General features: G+C 47.4%; 1 protein-coding gene across 9 annotated transcripts in view; it reads left to right on the top strand.

Annotated features, from left to right (window-relative positions):
* The window catches only part of AKAP13 (A-kinase anchoring protein 13), a 326,203-nt gene that overhangs the window by 206,600 nt on the left and 100,941 nt on the right, over positions 1–18,662 (top strand). For all 9 annotated transcript variants that reach the window (XM_062204924.1, XM_062204923.1, XM_062204920.1 and 6 more), the window contains one exon: positions 7,042–7,117. In XM_062204924.1, the coding sequence (XP_062060908.1) occupies positions 7,042–7,117 (76 nt within the window). The remainder of the gene's footprint in view (positions 1–7,041; positions 7,118–18,662) is intronic.

Below are 18,662 nucleotides of genomic sequence, written 5' to 3'. Positions count from 1 at the left end.
CAACAGAGGAGGGGTCTGACCTGTGCATCACTGCAACATTTATGAAGGCGAGTTTTTCCTAGTTCTGCTCTGAAAGCTTGGCACAATATCTGATTCATAGAAAGTATTCAACAGCTTTTTTTTTTAAATAACAAAAATTGAGCACGAAGAACATCTTCATTGTCTTCCTTTTCTATAAAGTAAGCAATGGATTAAAATATTATCCATTTTAAAAGAAATGGGTTGTCGTCTTGGCACCACGGGTTAAGCCACTGCTTGCAACATTGGCATTCCATATTGGGATGCTGGTTGGCATCCTGACTGCTCCACTTCTGATCCAGCTTCCTGCTGATGTTCCTGGGAAGGCAGTGGAAGACGGCCCAAGTACTTGGGCTCCTGCCACTCATGGGGGAGATCTGAATCAGTTCCTGGTTCCTGGCTTCAGCCCAGCCCCAGCTGTTGCAGATCTGTCTCTGCACAAGTCCCCACCCTGCGTCGCTCTGCCTTTCAAATACATAAATAAATAAGTCTTTTTAAAAAAAAATAAGAGAAACACATACTTGGGATGAAATACCACACTGTACCCACTCTGAGAGCTGTGACCAACACGTCAGACAAGAACAAAAGCAGAGTTGGCAAACACATGGAGGGATTGTCAGATGCTGTGGCTGCCCTGGGCAATGACCTAGTGGTTCCTGAAAAACAGGAGAAAGTGACCATGTGTGTAGCCCAGGTTCTCTGCACGGCAGATGAGAAGTTATGTTCACAAAAAACTTGGGTACCAGTGTCCATAGCTGCATTCCTTTAATAAAAAAAAAGGTTTATTTATTTGAAAGAGTTACAGAGAGAGGTAGAGACAGAGAAAGAGAGAGGTCTTCAATCTACCTGTTCACTCCCCAAATGGCCACAATGGCCAGAGCTGGGCCGATCTGAAGCCAGGAGCTTCTTTCAGGTCTCCCACGTGGGTGCAGGGGCCTGAGGACTTGGGTTATCTTCCACTACTTTCCCAGGCACATTAGCAGGGAGCTGGATTGGAAGTAGAGCAGCCAGGATCCGAACAGGTGCCCATATGGGATGCTGGCACTGCAGGCCAGAGCTTTAACCTGCTGTGCCACAGCATTCCTTCTAACAGCCAGAAAGTAGAAACAGCTCAGACCTCTGTCCATGGAGGAATATCTGAGTAATATGTAGACATGCCCACATACTGGAATATTATTTGGCAGGGAGAGGAAAGACACATTGATGTCCTGAAGCATGGATGAATCTTGAATATTTTGCTCAGTGTCAGTCATGAAAGACCATCAATTGCATCATTCCATTTAAATGAAATGGGCAGGGTAGAGGTAGTCACAGAAGTGATGCGTGGTGGGCTAGAGTTGGGGAGGGAGTGTAAGGTGAGGGTCTAAGTTTGCACTATTGTTGACAAAGCGAGTATTGACAAGTAGCTTAATTATTTTCTTTTGCAACCAGCTGTAATTTAACAAGATACTCTCTTGCTTTCTGCCCATCCCACTTAGCAGATGTAGTAAATCCATGGATCCAGGGTAGTTTAGTATCCTCTCACCAGTGACCAGAAATCTGCTAGAACCTGCATACAAACTGTATTCTAGAGGTCACCAAAAACGGCAACAGTTTCTGTCTTTGGGTGTTACTCGGCTCCTTAACAATTTGTTTAGATGCTCCTGCTGTGTTTTGTTTGGAGTTATGGCTGAATGGGTCTCAATTTTAATGTGCTGAGAGGGTTATAATGAAGTGTTTGTATTTTTATTTCTATTTTAGGAATATATTTGTTGTGGACTTTACTGAGGTATAATTTGCATGTAATAAAACTCCCCAGTTGAAGTTTTCAGTCTGTTGAGCTTTGACAGTGTGTGAACTGGTGATCGCCGCCGGTCACACAAGCACAGGTCTGTCAGCTCAGCAGTGCCCTCTGCAGCCGCTTCCAGGCCCTCAGGGTCACTCGCAGACCCCACCCCTGTGCCTCTGCAAAGTGCCCCATCAACAGAACACTGCAAGGTGGCGTCTTGTCTGGCTTTTCCTCCTTGGCGTAGTGCTCTTGAGTTTCATCCATGCTGCAGTTTAATTCTGTGGTTCACTCTTTCTTTGTGGGAGTTATTGCATTGTAAGTGCATGCTACAGTTTAGGTACCAGTTGCTGGCAATCTGGACTCTGTAGTGTGGAGTTGTCTTGACTAAGCTCCTGTAAAAAACTCAGATACGAGTCTATGTGTGGAAATATGTTTAGATTTTTCTTGGGCAAACAGTTAGAGGAGTGGGATGGTGTAGTGTTTGTGTGTGTGTGTGTGTGTGTCTGACATTGTAAGGAACAGTGGCACTGTGTCCCAGCGTGGCTGTGCTGTTTTGCCACCTCCGTGTTCCGGGGCTCCACATCTTTCTGAGCACTTGGTGTTATGTCTTTAGTTTCAGCTGTCCTGGTGACTGTGTGCTGGTCTTTGTGATCCTAACTTGCATTTGCCTATTGATTCCTGTTCTTATTTGCCATTCTTGTATCTTTTATCTTTTGCCCATTTAAAAAATGTTGTTTTATTATTGTACTCTGAGAGTTTGGTTTTGGTTTCAGATCTGGGTACAGTGCTAAAGCAGGTGATGTCATTAAAATATTTTCTCCCTGTCTGTGGACTATGTTTTGCATTTGCCTAGCAGTTCTGAGCAACAAAAGATTTTAAGGCTGGTGTAGTTGAATTTACCAGATTTTTCATGCTGTTTGTGTGTAGTATCTAGTAAATTTTTTGCCTAACCTAAAGTCACAGAGAGTTCCTCTAGTGCATTTTTATACATGGTGTAATAAAAGGCTCCAGCTTAGGGTGAATTTTGTTTGTTGATATCAGTTGCTGGAGCATCCGTTTTCACGACTTCTTTTCCACATTGATGTATTTGACTTCCTTGTTAGAATCCATGGACCTGAGCTGACATTGTGATTCAGCAGGTGGGCCACCGCCTTCAGTGCCAGCTGGCACCGGTTCAAGTCCTGGCTGCTCCACTTCCCATCTAGCTCTGTGCTAATGTGGAAGATAGCCTAGGTCCTTGGGCCCCTTGTACCTATGGATGACTCGGATGGGGTTCCAGGCTCCCGGCTTCGGCCTGGATTACCCCGGCCATTGTGGCCATTTGGGAAGTGAACTAGCCGATGGAAAATTGATCTCTGCAGTCTCTCCCTCTCTATAACTCTACCATTCTTTAAAAGCAAACAAACAAAAACAGTGGGCCATATCTGTGAGGGTCTATTTGTGTATTCTCTTCTCTCTTGTCTGTGCCCAGTGCCTTTCTAACTTAATGAGTGTAGCTTCTGTACTTTGTCTTGGAATCGTGTAGTGATGATACTGCTTGTCCTCTTGGTTTACATTTCTAGTGGTTCGTTGCTAGCACATAGAGCTAGCGTTGATTTTGAGGGCAGGGTGTCAGCTTTCTATCTGGCAGCCTTGCTAAACCATTGATTCTGGTAGGATTTTTGTGAATTCCTTAGGATTTTCCACATGGACAGCCATAGCATCTGTGAACAGTTTTACTTCTTGTCCAGCTGTGCTCATTTTTTCTTCTTCTGAGTTACTGCACTGACCACTCTCCCTCTGGGTCAGTGCTGAGTAGAGTAGATGAGAGCAGGCGTTGGGGTGCAGCAGTGTTAAACCACCACTGAGACACTGCACTCTGCTTCAGACTGCTGGTTCGAGTCCCAGCTGCTCCACTTCTGCTCCAGCTTCCTGGGAGGCAACAGGTGATAGCTCAAGGACTTGGGTCTCTGCCAGCCATGGGGGAGATCCCAGTGGAGTTTCACTCTCCTGACTCCAGCTTGTCCCAGCCTCCTCTGGCTGTGGTAAGCATTGGGAGAGTGATCCAGCTGAGAGAAGATAGCATGTTCTCTGTCTCTCTGCCTTCATGTAGGTTAAAAACAAGCCAAAAATAAATAAATAAACAAAAGTGATGTGAGTGCAATCTTTATCTTGTTCCTGCTCTCAGATGAAAGAGTTCTGGCCTTACCATTAAGTATGATGTTCACTGTAGGGTTTTTAAAACGTCTTTTATCAGGCTGAGGGATTTCTTTTCTGTTCCTAGTGTTTGGAGAGTCTTAGCATGAACAGAAGTTGAATTCTCCTAAGTTCTTTTCATCTATTGATAATCATTAATTTGTGAGCTTTATCACAGTCTTTTTTTTTTTTTTTTTTTTGACAGGCAGAGTGGACAGTGAGAGAGACAGAGAGAAAGGTCTTCCTTTACCATTGGTTCACCCTCCAGTGGCCACCGTGGCCAGCGCACCACACTGATCCGAAGCCAGGAGCCAGGTGCTTCTCCTGGTCTCCCATGTGGGTGCAGGGCCCAAGCACTTGGGCCATCCTCCACTGCCTTCCCGGGCCACAGCAGAGAGCTGGACAGGAAGAGGGGCAACTGGGACAGAATCCGGCACCCCAACCAGGACTAGAACCTGGCCTATTATAGTCTTTTAATTGAAATAACTTTTTTTGAATGCTAAGCTAACTTAACCTTGTACTTGTGGGACAGGCCCAGTTGGTTGTAATATGTTTGTATAATTGTGGATGCACTTTCTAGACAGTTTTGTGTCTGTGGCCCTGACGGTTGTTAATCTGTATTTTTCCGACGTCTTGTTTTATGATTGGGCATTGCTGCTGCTTCCCTCCGAGTTGGTGGAAAAGCCGGTGTTGTTTCTTAAGTGATGCCGTTCACCGCTGAAGGCTGGGTGTGGGGCTTTTCCTCAGTGACTTCAGCGGAACCAAGGCAGAGTGAGGCTGTTGGCTGTTTATGTGCTCTTGAGCGAGTTGGGGTAGTTGGCAGAGTCTGATGGAATGTCTCCATCCAACACGGTGACCGCACCTCAGTTCCGGTCGTTACCCTCAGTGTCTGTGCGGCCTGTAATGTATGACACTGGTGTGCTGTACGTTTCTTCTGTCCTTGATCTGTCTAGCTGAAGTTTTATTGAAATTGTTGGCCTTTGCAAGGACCTACCTTTTACTTTTTGTTGATTTTTCTTGTTTTCTATTTCAATGATTTCTGTTCTTTATTTACTTTTTCCTGCATGATTTGTATTTGTTTTTCTAGTTTCTTAGGGCAGTAGCTTAGATGACTGATTTGAGATCTTATCTAGTAGGTATTTAATGTTAGATATTTTGCTCTAAGCACTGCTCTAGTTTTTTCCTACGTATTTTTATATGTAGTATTTTAATTTTTATTAAATTCCAAATGTTTTCTAGTTTTTCTTGATATTTCTTTTTTGATTCATGGGTTATATTTAGAAGGTTTTTTTTAATAACAGTTTTTAAATATTTGGGGTTTTTCCAGATATCTTTGTTTCTGGTTTCTATTATTCTTGTGTTCAGAGAGCATGCCAAGGCAGGCATTTGGCGCAGGGGTTAAGATGCCTTACTTTATTTTATTTTAATTTTTTGAGATGCAGAGTTGTAGAGAGGGAGAGACAGAGAGAGAGGTCTTCCATCTACTGATTCATTCCCCAAATGGCTGCAACAGCCAGAGCTGGGCTGATCTGAAGCTAGGAGCTTCTTCCGGGTCTCCTGTGCAGGTGCAGGGGTCCAAGCACTGGGGCATCTTAAGTCTCTTACACTTAGACTTGTTTTATGCCACAGAATATGTAGATCTTGTGTGTTATGCTTGCTGCCAGGGAATGTGTCCATCCCGTATGTGCATTTGAAAAGATCAGTGTCCTGCTACTCCCAGGGGCTGTGCTGCCTGTGTTGGGTAGGTCCAGTTGGCTGATGTTTTCCAGGTTTTCTGTATGCTTGCCGACTTACTGAGTGAAGAGTGTTGGTATCTGGAATGGTAATTTTAAGAATTATATTATTTCAGCCAGCGCCGCGGCTCACCAGGCTAATCATCTGCCCGCGGTGCCAGCACCCCAGGTTCTAGTCCCGATTGGGGCACCGGATTCTGTCCCGGTTGCTCCTCTTCCGGTCCAGCTCTCTGCTGTGGCCTGGAAAGGCAGTGGAGGATGGCCCAAGTGCTTGGGCCCTGCACCCCATGGGAGACCAGGAGAAGCACCTGGCTGTTGGCTTCAGATTGGCATAGCTCCAGCCGTAGTGGCCATCTGGGGGTGAACCAATGGAAGGAAGACCTTTCTCTCTGTCTCTCTCAGTGTCTAACTCTACCTGTCAAAAAAAAAAAAAAAAAAGAAGAATTAATTATTTCAGAGTTAAAGTAGAGCATTATGGTGTTATGACTGGGAGTTGTGAAGTGTAAGCAGAAAACATTTGCTTTAAGGAAGGGGAGTTCCTTGCTTTCCAGAATCACAGATGTGTACTCCAGCAAACCCCTTGGACCCGTTTCTCCTTTGGATACTCTACCTAGATTGTGGCAGCTCAGTGAGATGCACATGAGCTGTGACGCTCTCAACAGGGTAATATTCTTAAATATTTTTTCTTAAGCTTTTTTTTAAAGATTTTTATTTATTTTTTGAAAAGCAGAGCTAGAGAGAGGGAGAGACAGAGAGATCTGATTCACTCCCCAAATGGCAACATCTGGGGCCATGCCAGGATGAAGCCAGGAGCCTGGAACTCCAGCTGATCTCCTAGTGGGTGGCAGGGACCCAAGCACTGGGGCCACATTCTGCTGGTTTCCTAGGTGTGTTAAAGGGAGCCGTGTCAGCATGAGGAACTAAGACTGGAACTGGTACCCAGATACAGATGCCAGCACTGCAGGTGGCAGCTTAACCTGCTGAGCCCTGACAGCCTTTGTCTTTTGTTTGTTTTTTAAACCTGCAGACTAGAACATTACATAAGTATTATCTGGTCATTTTCATCTGTTAACTCTTTTTTATTTTACCCTTGGCCTACATCTGAGCTCTGTTTGTACATCTGCTGTTCTGTATGCCTAGTTTTTGTTGACCACGTCTTCAGAGTCCTGAGTACAGATTACTTTGGATGTGTTGTGAAGTGCTTTTTGTTCTTGACATAATTTTGTCTGCCTTGCAAGATAGTATTGAGAAGATAAGCATGTATGGGCACTAGACGCACTGCCAGCAGCTGTAAAATTCTCCCGTATGCCTTGACTGTCTGAACTCAGAGAGCTTCTTTTCTTTCAGATAAACCGGGAAAGCTGGTGTTCACTAGAGCCGTGCCCTGATGCAGCATCTCTTTTGGCTTCTAAGCAGGGTGCAGGTAAGCAGAGGTCTTCCATTTCCAATTTGCTTGAATACCTGTACTAAATTGTCTATTTGCTAGAGCCACAGTACCATTCTAATGACAGCTTGTTTCACTTGGGCATCTGCCCGTCCTTGACATGGTGACCATTAAGCAGAGGAAGGGGTGTGATTTGGGTTCGTAAGGATTTGTGTCACAGCTGAAGATGAGCCCCTGGGACTAGTTTTGTTTTGGTGGCTGCATGGCTTCTTAGTTCACTTGTGAAAGCATCTGTGCTGTGCCTGCGCATACAGTGTAGTGTTTAGAATCGGATAAAACTGTCAATAGATACGTATGTTTTTGCTAAGAGGTTATTCTGTTCTTCCCCAGCGAGATTTTTTTTTTTATTTTTATTTTTTCTTTTTGACAGTCAAAGTGGACAGTGAGAGAGGGAGACAGAGAGAAAGGTCTTCCTTTTTGCCGTGGGTTCACCCTCCAATGGCCGGCGCGGCCAGCGCACCGCGCTGATCCGAAGGCAGGAGCCAGGTGCTTCTCCTGGTCTCCCATGGGCTGCAGAGCCCAAGCACTTGGGCCATCCTCCACTGCTTTCCCGGGCCACAGCAGAGAGCTGGCCTGGAAGAGGGGCAACCAGGACAGAATCCGGCGCCCGGACCGGGACTAGAACCTGGTGTGCCGGTGCCGCAAGGTGGAGGATTAGCCTATTGAGCCATGGCGCCGGCCCCCCAGCCAGATTTGAACATTGTATTATTAATTTATTTAAAAGGCAGGGAGATAGAGATTAGAGACAGAGCGCTGCTGCCTTCTAGTGGTGTCACTACCAGATGGTTGGAACCGGCGGCTGCGTGGGTTGAGTGTGTGGCAGGAACCCAGTTACTTCAGTACCACTGCTGCCTCCTGGGATCTGCAGCGGCAGGAAGCTGGAGTCGGGAGCTGAAGCCCAGGTACTCGATACGGCATGCAGGTGTCTTAACCGATGCCTTAACTGCTGGGCTATGGGTTTGCCCTACATATGTGTCAAATGACTAGATAGCATCTGAAAAATTACACGATGTGGGGCAGTGTTGTGGTGCAGGGGGTTGGGCTGCCTCCTGTACTCTGGCTTTGCATATGAGTGCTGGTTCAAGTTCTGGGTGCTCCACTTCCCACTCAGCTCGCTGCTGATGTCCCTGGGAAAGCAGTAGAAGATGGCCCATGTGCTTGGGTCCCTGCCACCCATGATGGAAGACCTAGATGGAGTTAGGTTCTTGGCTTTGACCTGACTCAGCCCCAGCTATTGTGGCCATTTCGGGAGTGAACCAATGGATGGTTCACTGTGTCTCTCCATCTCACTCTGTAATTTTGCCTTTATATTTTATAATGTGTGCATGTGTATTTATATAGTGTTTTTAAAAAGCTAATGGCTCAGTGTACAACAATTATAGAGAGATTCATGTTACCCAGAACAGCTACTTAGAGGTAGCCGTTTGTCTTTGCACGAAGAATTTGGGATTATACAGAGAGTAGCCAGTAAGTGAGGTAGCCAAGTTGAATGAAGAGAGCACTAAATGGGCATTTCAGTGGAGAGCTGGGAACAGCCTGTATTCAGACTGCAGTGTGTATGGATATGGGTGAGGCCCTGCCTTTCTGCTCCCCACTCCCTCTCTGGGATATGGCTGGGTGGAGGTCTTCCTGGTCTTGATCTTCTTGAGACTCCTTCCAGAACTTGATAATGGACCTACTAGCCCCCTTGGTGTAGGGCTGGGGAGATCCCCATAGACTGCCACTGATCAAGGTGTGGGACCAAGGACAAGACTTCCGATGTGTAAATGCTGGGCTGCTTCTAAGGCCTGCCCTACATCGTTTCTTTCCTCATTCCGCTGCCCATTTTCCTAAACAACAACACCTCATCTCCTTCTGCCCCTCATACACATAGGCTGCTGCCTACCTAGCTGCCTTAACATCCTGCCCTCACGAGAAGTAACCTGTAACCTGTGTGGGTAGCACGAGTGAAGACTGTGTGCTTTCTTCAAGCTGGCAAATGGGTGTAGAGCTGCTCACGGGCTCTCTCTTGCTGTCTGTCCTGTGGTGTCTGGGGTGGCCTTGGAAAAGATCGTCCTGTGTGGTTCAGGGTGCTGCTTGTGTCATCCAGGGCGATAGGTTGGAGCTGGATGGCTCTGATTCTATCAAAGACAAAATGAATGTGTGCATTAAAGAGAAGTAGTAAGAGTATGGGAGTTGTAGGGCCAAGGAGAGACAACAACCAGGATTCCTGTGACCCGATACTAGCCAGAAATTCCAGCCCTGTTTGGTCTGATCCTGGAATTGTCTGGCTTCATCCAAGGAATGATGAATGTGGTTTTGTACCTGTCCGGTTTGACCCCAGAACAACGCTGTTTATGGAGCTGGCACAGCTGTCTCCTTGGGCAGTAGTCAGCATGTCTGTGGCCGGCCTTTTTGAAGGACTGGGTTTACAACTCAGCCACGAGGGCCAGGAGCCTTAGTTACGGCAGACTGGGTGGAGGCTGCCTTGTTCTCTTTCCCAAAGGAGAGGCTTGCTCTTGAGAGCATGCTAAAGGAGATTCTCTGTTTCCTTGTACCTAGGGATCCATGTTCAAGAAATGCCCGGAGCTGTCTTAAGATTGTGGGGATGGGAATTTGCAGCATGGCATGGAGCCTCTAGGGGCCAGTCCAAGCTCCTCGGGGTGAGGACGAGCCCCCAGTAGTTAACTTCCTGATGGACCAGCTGTGTTTTCTGCTCAGATACCTGGTAGCCATGACTTTCTAGGAAGTTAAGGGTGTTGGTGAAGTGCCCAAGACCAGAGTTTGGTGGGGCCACAGGTGAGCAAGTTGCCTACCTGCTGGATTATCTTCCTGCCCCTCAAGAGAGGCCTAGAACTGTAGATCTTCCTCTTCAGATGTGGGACTGGAGGAGACGTTTCAAGGGAAGTGTTTGGCCCTCCGTAGGGAAGGCACTCCGTTGCCTCCCTTCACCTGGGTGGACTGGGAGGAGAGTTGGCCTGAAGGAGCTGGGTACAGAACAGGCAGCTCAGGCGTCTAAGGGAAAAGTCTTCCCTGCCGTGCCAGCAGTGACCTGTGCCCTGTCCCCCACAATAGCGAGTTTTTTCTTTGGGAGCCGAGCAGAGAGAATGGCTTCTTCAACTGAGGGCCAGCAGGTTCTGCGATTATGATCTGGGAGTCCTTTGACCCTTGGGGCAGCCTCACTTCCAGAGGCTAGCTTCTGTCATGGCAGCTGTTTGCCCGATCCCCTGGCGTCCCACATTGAACACAGGTGCTGTTTGAGGGTGAACGGGTCTTGGTAGGTCTCCTGACAGCATGGGCCATGTCAGCCAAAGGGATGTTCAGTCCCATCCCTAATTTGTGAAACTTTATTCTAATACCCAGGGTGGCCTGAGTTAGAAAACTGTAGTCATGGGCATGTTTTGACATGTTTTTATATTTTTCCCTGTGAGTTAAGACAGGAGCAGAGTTTCGTCCTTCCAAGTGAGACTAACCATGTTAGTCACCTTGCACCTTCTGTCTGTCCACTTACTCGGGTTCTCTTTAAAGCTTCAAAATGTCCCTTTTATCTCAGAGAAATCCTGCCTTGTATATACTGTTTGGTCCCACTGTCTCCTGTAGGGGGTACATTCCAGTGGCTCCTTTCCACAGGGCTGAGGGTTGATTCTCCAAACAAGGGAGAGAGCTCTCTTGGGGAACAGAGGGTAGAGCGCCATGTGAGTGTTTATTGGGGCACTGCTCTGTGCTGTCAGTTCTTTTGACTTTGCCTCTCAGTTGTTACAAAGTTCATAATTTTCTCTGAGTGCCATAGAGGCCTATTCAGAAGGGACTTGTGTCCATTTTTACCATGCCCACGGCAGAACAAATGCAGCTGTAAAACGGTATTCTAATTTAAAGCCCCATTTTCTGGCCAGGCTTCCCGGTCACTTAATTTATATTGTGGCCAGGTGGTGTTGCAAAGAGAAATTTGCTGTGTCAGCTTCAAAGCTGGAGTCAAACTGAGGCCAGTTTTTGAGAGTGCACCCTAGTGGTGAGTCATGCGTTAGTGAGGGTTGGTTTTCCTTTGAAAGAGAACTGAGGAGAAGTCATGGCTGACATCTTCGCCATCAGAGGGCAGAGCAGGAGGCCCTGCTTCTACCTCCCCACTTGGAAAGAACTTCACTCCCACCCTTTGGCTTTTGCTCTATCAACATGGAGCTCATGGGTTATGGCCATGGGTTTCTGGGCTTAACTGGTATTACTGTGCGACTTGTAAATTATGCTCAGCTTCAAGACTTTCCCCACGTAACTGTCTCCAGCCATCTCCGAGTCGTTTTTGCAGCCTTCCGGTCGCCTGGATGTCTGATGTTTAGCCTGCCTGAGCCCTCGTCAGTGCCCCTTTTAAGAATCTGACCCGCATGCCAAGCCTAGCGGCTGGGGCAAGGCAAAATTGCCTGTTTAGCACCCCCCACCCCACCCCACCCCACCCCGCTCTAAAGATTTATTTGAACATCAGAGTTAGAGAGAGATCTTCTGTCCACTGGTTCTCTCCTCAGATGTCTGCAACAGCCACAGCTGGACCAGGCCAAAGCCAGGAGCTTCTTCCAGGTCTTGCATGTGGGTGGCAGGGCCTGAACACTTGGTTTATCATCACTGCTTTTCCCAGGCCATTAGCAGGGAACCGGATGGGAGGTGTAAGAGCTGGGACTCAAATGAGTGCTGTATAGGATGCCGTGGGCACAGGTGGTGGCTTTACGCCCTTTACATGGTACCCCCTGCTTAGCCTTTCCCCCCCTTCTCTTTAGAGAGTTTGGCCTGAAAGATGTGCACATTTGTCTCTGCATGCCTGCCAGGCAGCTCCCTGTCTGTGATGTGGGTGTCCAGCCCAGGGGTGTATTCCCCTTTGGTGCATCTCTGGACCCCTAAGTAGATGATGACCTCCTGCCCCCCACCGCAGCCCTGGTTAGGGGGTTAACTCCTAGTTTCAGGACTTGCTAGGTACTGGAGAAGAGGGGTGTTAAGCAAAGATGGAGGTGCAGGGAGAGGGCAGCCAGCTCCTTGCCTCAGCACCAGCCTGGTGTGATCAGATGCTGGTGACAAGGGGGAGACCATCTATCCCTGTCACCCTCTGTGGCATGCTGGCAGGAAGCCGTGGTGGATGGGACTACTCCTGAACTGCTTCCTGTTGACTTACGTATATAGTAAGCCCAATCTGTCATCATTTTATACCATCTGTATTAACTTAAATAGCTATTGTTTCATCACATTGAGAGTCTCATCCTTTGAGATTCCTGGAGATCCAACTGGAAACGTCGAAGTCAAAAGACTCACTCAGTTCAGAACTTTAAAGAATTGTCAGGGGCTGGTGCTGTGGTGTAGCAGGTAAAGCCCTCCTGCAGTGCTGGCATCCCATATGCGCACTGGTTTGAGACCCAGCCGCTCCAGCTCTCTGCTATGACCTGGGAAAGCAGTAGATGGCCCAAGTGTTTAGGCCCCTGCACCCACGTGGGAGACCTGGAGGAAGTTCCTGGCTCCTGGCTTTGGATCAGCCCAGCTCCGGCCATCGTGGCCATGTGGGGAGTGAACCAGCAGATGGAAGGTCTCCCTCTGCCTCTGCCTCTCTGTAACTCTTTCAAATAAATAAGTAAATAAATCTTTAAAAAAAATAAAAAGGAATTGTCAGAGGATCAAAATAAAAGTAGTATTTCATTTAATCTGATTGTTAATAATCAAAGCCATGGGCCAGATCTAATCAAAGTTAAGGTGATCACTCAAACATTTTTAATTAGGTAGATAATATAACTCCTTTATGACTCAGTTCTCTCTCAAGTAATCAGGACTCAGAACAACAAAACACTCCCAAGACTCATAAAATTCTCTTTATCTAGGTTACTTGCAGAGAAACCTTGATTAAAACACTTCAGAGAAACCTTGATTAAAAGGATCAGCACATGACATCAGCATACATTCCCATTACTTAGGACAGGTAAATACATCAAGAAACAAAAGAGGTAAAATATCATCTGACCCTGTTATCTGGACTTCTGATAAGCAGGAGCTGAATTTAAAATCATTTCCTTCTAATCTCATCCGATGTAGTCTCACACAGTATTCAGCTTGCACAAACCATCTGCAGCATACTTTGTCCTTCACTTCCTAGCCACATATAAATTCTGTTTGTTAATCCTCATCACCAAAAGTACATTCTTATGTTTATAAGTTTCTCCACATCTTTCTTTCCTACATACTGATTCCTTCAGTTCACATCTGGAAACAATCCTCAACACCTCTAAATTAAGAGAAAACACCTTTTAATAAAAACAATTTCAGGCCATAGTTTCATTTTATCTTTGTCTCAGAAAAACTTTTAAACCTAAGAGACAAAACATTTACGGATAGAGCTATGTTCGTAACATAGCTCCATAAATATAACTTCTTTTAAGGGTATTTTTAGAGATTCACAACTGGGTGACAAAAAGACTTAACATAGGTGGTCACAGTGGCGACTCAGCAGCTTAGAACATCTTAGAAAGCATGGTAAGACTTTTTACTCTTTTTTTTTTTTTTTTTTTTGGACAGGCAGAGTGGATAGTGAGAGAGAGAAAGGTCTTCCTTTTTGCCGTTGGTTCACCCTCCAATGGCCGCTGTGGCCAGCGCATCTCGCTGATCTGCAGCCAGGAGCCAGGCACTTCTCCTGGTCTCCCATGCGGGCGGGTGCAGGGCCCAAGCACTTGGGCCATCCTCCACTGCCTTCCCGAGCCATAGCAGAGAGCTGGCCTGGAAGAGGGGCAACCGGGACAGAATCCGGCGCCCCGACCGGCACTAGAACCCGGTGTGCCAGCGCCGCAAGGCAGAGGATTAGCCTGTTAAGCCACGGCGCCGGCCCCTACTCTTTGATCTTTCAGGCCTGGCATCCTACACTGGAGGGCAGTGGTGATTGGACAGCTTTGTAACAGGGCATTCATTGGCCTCAGCTGTAGAACAGAGGGTCTTTAAATAAGTGGGCAGAGAAACTGTCATGATTTAGCAGGTGAGAAAATGGGGACCCTTTGGTCCCATGAGGCCCGCTGTTACTAGTTTAGGGGAAAAACCCAATTGAAGAGGGAGTTGAAACACGTGGCCCTGCTGGGGGTGTGGTCCTTGGTAAAAGTAGCAGTGAAAACGTCTGAAACCTCTTCTGGCCAGTACGTTTTCAAAACAGTGGCAAAGGCAGTAGGGGAAATGGGTCCCATGGCATCCCTGTGTGCCTAACAGAAGTGCCATCCCTGATTTCCTGCTCTTTGAGATGGAGAGCTGGGGAGTGACCAGACCTGGGCAGGGCTTGGCAGAGTTTGATAAACACTAAGTTGACTTCGGCTCATGTGGGATGCTTTTCCTGCGTGAGTGTGGCAAAGAGACTTGACTAAAAGAGAGGCGGAACAGGGAAGGGCCAAGGTGGCTAGTTGAAAGGAAAATGGGTAAGATCTGTCTCGGTGAAACATTGACAGACGTGGGTTGCCACTGGACAAGGCGGGGAAAGGGTAGAAGGCTGGACACGGCACTCGTCAGGACTGCACTGCTGCCCTCGCTCTCTGCCAGTGCGCTACCCGAGACGGCTGCTTGGAGGCTCTTGTCTTCTCACAGAGAATGTGGAAGGGACACAGAGCGTAGCCCCAGTGAGGTAGCCAGGTTTAATGGAGAGAGTTCCGGACGGGCATCTCAGCAGAGGGCTGAGAACTCGGGCTGTATTCAGAGTGCAGTGGATGTGGATGTGGCGCGGGTCTGTTTCTCCTCCCCACACACCCCCCTTTGGAGTGTGGCTGGGTGGAGGGCTTCCTGGCCTGGACCTTCCCGAGATTCCTCCCAGAACTTCATAGTGGACCTGCTAGCCTGCTTGGTGTAGGGCTGGGGAGATCCCCATAGGCCTAACAAGGTGATGGAACCAAGGACAAGACTTCTGATGTGTAAATGCTGGTCTGCTTCCAAGGCCTGTCCTACGTTTCTTTCCTTATTCCACTATTGATTTTCCTCACACACACACACACACACAAAAAAAGAAAGAAAAGAAACCCATCTTCTCCTCTCACACACATAGATTCATGTCTGCCTAGCGACCTTAACATTTATGTATAGGCTGTAGGACTATAATCTCTGTCAGAGATTATAGCGACTGTCACATTTATGTATAGGCCGTAAAGTGGGACAGGCTTCAGCTGTGCCCATCTTAAAGTGCTGTCCTCTAGTACTTCATTGGATCACAGAGATGAATGAAGTCTAAACGTCAGTGAGCACATGAGTGGCACACCTGCTGAGTACTGACTCCCAGAGTTATTACATGCATAAGTTGCTTCTAACCGCTTCTGCATCTCTAGCAGGGAGGTACTTGCCCCACTCTCACTGTGTGGAGAGGAGACTTCGAGAGGACAGCTTACTTGCCTGAGATTTTCCTCTTGTAGAAAGTGCTCGGGCCTAGATTTATGCCAGATGGAGCCACTCTGAAACCAGTGCCCTTTGCACTTGGTCACACTTTGAAAGGCTGGGGAGAAAGGAAGGATTTCACCAGTGTTGAAACTGCCAGTACATATAACTTTGAGGATCCTTCTCCCAGCTTCGGGGAATATTATAGTACCTTTGAGGATCCTTCTCCCAGGTTGGGTAGTATTATAGTACCTTTGAGGATCCTTCTCCCAGGTTGGGGGAGTATTATAGTACCTTTGAAGATCCTTCTCCCAGGTTGGGGGTATTATAGTACCTTTGAGGATCCTTCTCCCAGGTTGGGGGGTATTATAGTACCTTTGAGGATCCTTCTCGCAGGTTGGTGGGGTATTATAGTACCTTTGAAGATCCTTCTCCCAGCTTCGGGGAATGTTATAGTACCTTTGAGGATCCTTCTCCCAGGTTGGTGGGGTATTATAGTACCTTTGAGGATCCTTCTCCCAGCTTCAGGGAATATTATAGTACCTTTGAGGATCCTTCTTGCAGGTTGGTGGGGTATTATAGTACCTTTGAGGATCCTTCTCCCAGGTTGGGGGGGTATTATAGTACCTTTGAGGATCCTTCTTGCAGGTTGGTGGGGTATTATAGTACCTTTGAGGATCCTTCTCCCAGCTTCGGGGAGTATTATAGTACCTTTGAGGATCCTTCTTGCAGGTTGGTGGGGTATTATAGTACCTTTGAGGATCCTTCTCCCAGCTTCGGGGAGTATTATAGTACCTTTGAGGATCCTTCTCCCAGGTTGGGGGAGTATTATAGTACCTTTGAGGATCCTTTGCCCAAGTTGGGGAGTATTATAGTACCTTTGAGGATCCTTCTCCCAGCTTCGGGGAGTATTATAGTACCTTTGAGGATCCTTCTCCCAGGTTGGGGGGTATTATAGTACCTTTGAGGATCCTTCTCCCAGGTTGGGGGAGTTTTATAGTACTTTTGAGGATCCTTCGCCCAGGTTGGTGGGGTATTATGGTGCCTTTGAGGATCCTTCTCCCAGCTTCGGGGAATATTATAGTACCTTTGAGGATCCTTCTCCCAGCTTCGGGGAGTATTATAGTACCTTTGAGGATCCTTCTCCCAGCTTCGGGGAGTATTATAGTACCTTTGAGGATCCTTCTCCCAGGTTGGGGGGTATTATAGTACCTTTGAGGATCCTTCTCCCAGGTTGGGGGGTATTATAGTACCTTTGAGGATCCTTCTCCCAGGTTGGGGGAGTTTTATAGTACTTTTGAGGATCCTTCGCCCAGGTTGGTGGGGTATTATGGTGCCTTTGAGGATCCTTCTCCCAGCTTCGGGGAATATTATAGTACCTTTGAGGATCCTTCTCCCAGCTTCGGGGAGTATTATAGTACCTTTGAGGATCCTTCTCCCAGCTTCGGGGAGTATTATAGTACCTTTGAGGATCCTTCTCCCAGGTTGGGGGGTATTATAGTACCTTTGAGGATCCTTCTCCCAGGTTGGGGGAGTTTTATAGTACTTTTGAGGATCCTTCGCCCAGGTTGGTGGGGTATTATGGTGCCTTTGAGGATCCTTCTCCCAGCTTCGGGGAGTATTATAGTACCTTTGAGGATCCTTCTCCCAGCTTCGGGGAGTATTATAGTACCTTTGAGGATCCTTCTCCCAGGTTGGGGGGTATTATAGTACCTTTGAGGATCCTTCTCCCAGGTTGGGGGAGTTTTATAGTACTTTTGAGGATCCTTCGCCCAGGTTGGTGGGGTATTATGGTGCCTTTGAGGATCCTTCTCCCAGCTTCGGGGAATATTATAGTACCTTTGAGGATCCTTCTCGCAGGTTGGGGGAGTTTTATAGTACCTTTGAGGATCCTTCTCCCAGGTTGGGGGGTATTATAGTACCTTGAGGATCCTTCTCCCAGGTTGGAGGAGTATTATAGTACCTTTGAGGATCCTTCTCCCAGGTTGGGGGGGTATTATAGTACCTTTTTGGATCCTTCTCCCAGGTTGGAGGAGTATCATAGTACCTTTGAGGATCCTTCTCCCAGGTTGGGGGGGTATTATAGTACCTTTTTGGATCCTTCTCCCAGGTTGGAGGAGTATCATAGTACCTTTGAGGATCCTTCTCCCAGGTTGGTGGGGTATTATAGTACCTTTGAGGATCCTTCTCCTTATTCCTGTTGTTCATGCTTTCCCTCTCCCCACATAACAGTCAGCATTGTTTCACACTGTGGACTCTTATCCCACTTGGTTTGTGGTCCCTTGCAGTGCTGGCTTGGATTTATTTTCCAAGTGAGGTATTCCTGCAGAGCTAACCCTGGGTCTGCTCTCCGTGTTCTGATGGGATCTTCAGTCTGGAGTTTGGACGTGGTCTGTTGGGCTGCCAGCTGGACAGGAAGCAGCCATGCCCAGTTGCTGTGACAGCCCTTTCCCTCCTTGGCCAGACCCCTGTTTTCCCCCAACCACAGAGTGCAGTGTTTGATTTTCCTACGGGGCACAACGGGGAGGAACAGAGAGGTCATGATCCACCAGCACCTTCAGTTACTGCATCTTCTGCGAAGTGTGGAGAAAACCTCCAGAATACCCGTCTTTCCAGTCTCTTTAAAGACAGACACACACTGAAATGGTCTGAACCAAGGCCGAAATGGGTGAAGATCGTTTTTCAACTGAAATATTTTCCGATCAATCCCTTCCTTCCTCTTTCATTCTAATATAATTCTATGTTGCAACTGTCTAATATGTTCATCTCTGTCAGAAGAGTGTAATCACCACCCCTCCCCCATACCATTTCTGTTTGGATACTTCCCACTGCGTAGCCAAATGCCTGTCTAATAGAAAAGATGGTGTTGTTGGCAAGTGATTCAAGGCTTCCTCTCCCCATGCTCTAAGTTATGTGACTGATTCGTGGCAAATAATTTGTTGTCAACTACTCATTGACTATGAATTCATTTAGATAAGCATAGTTTCTTTCCATAGTGTCTCAGCACACGTACAGTGTCATGGTGGGAGAGGACCACTTGGTCTGAGCTGCAAGGTGAGGACACTTTATTAGGTGAGCGAGAGAGTAGAGCAAAGCTGAAGAGCGGAACAGCAGAGCTCCCCAGGAGTAAGACACGGAGAGCGACCCCAGACTGGATGTCTGCTGGGGAAGTGGGATCCTCCGTCCTTAA

Source organism: Lepus europaeus, chromosome 11 (assembly GCF_033115175.1).
Source record: "Lepus europaeus isolate LE1 chromosome 11, mLepTim1.pri, whole genome shotgun sequence".
Lineage (NCBI taxonomy): Eukaryota > Metazoa > Chordata > Mammalia > Lagomorpha > Leporidae > Lepus > Lepus europaeus.
This window is presented reverse-complemented; position numbering and strand designations above follow the sequence as displayed.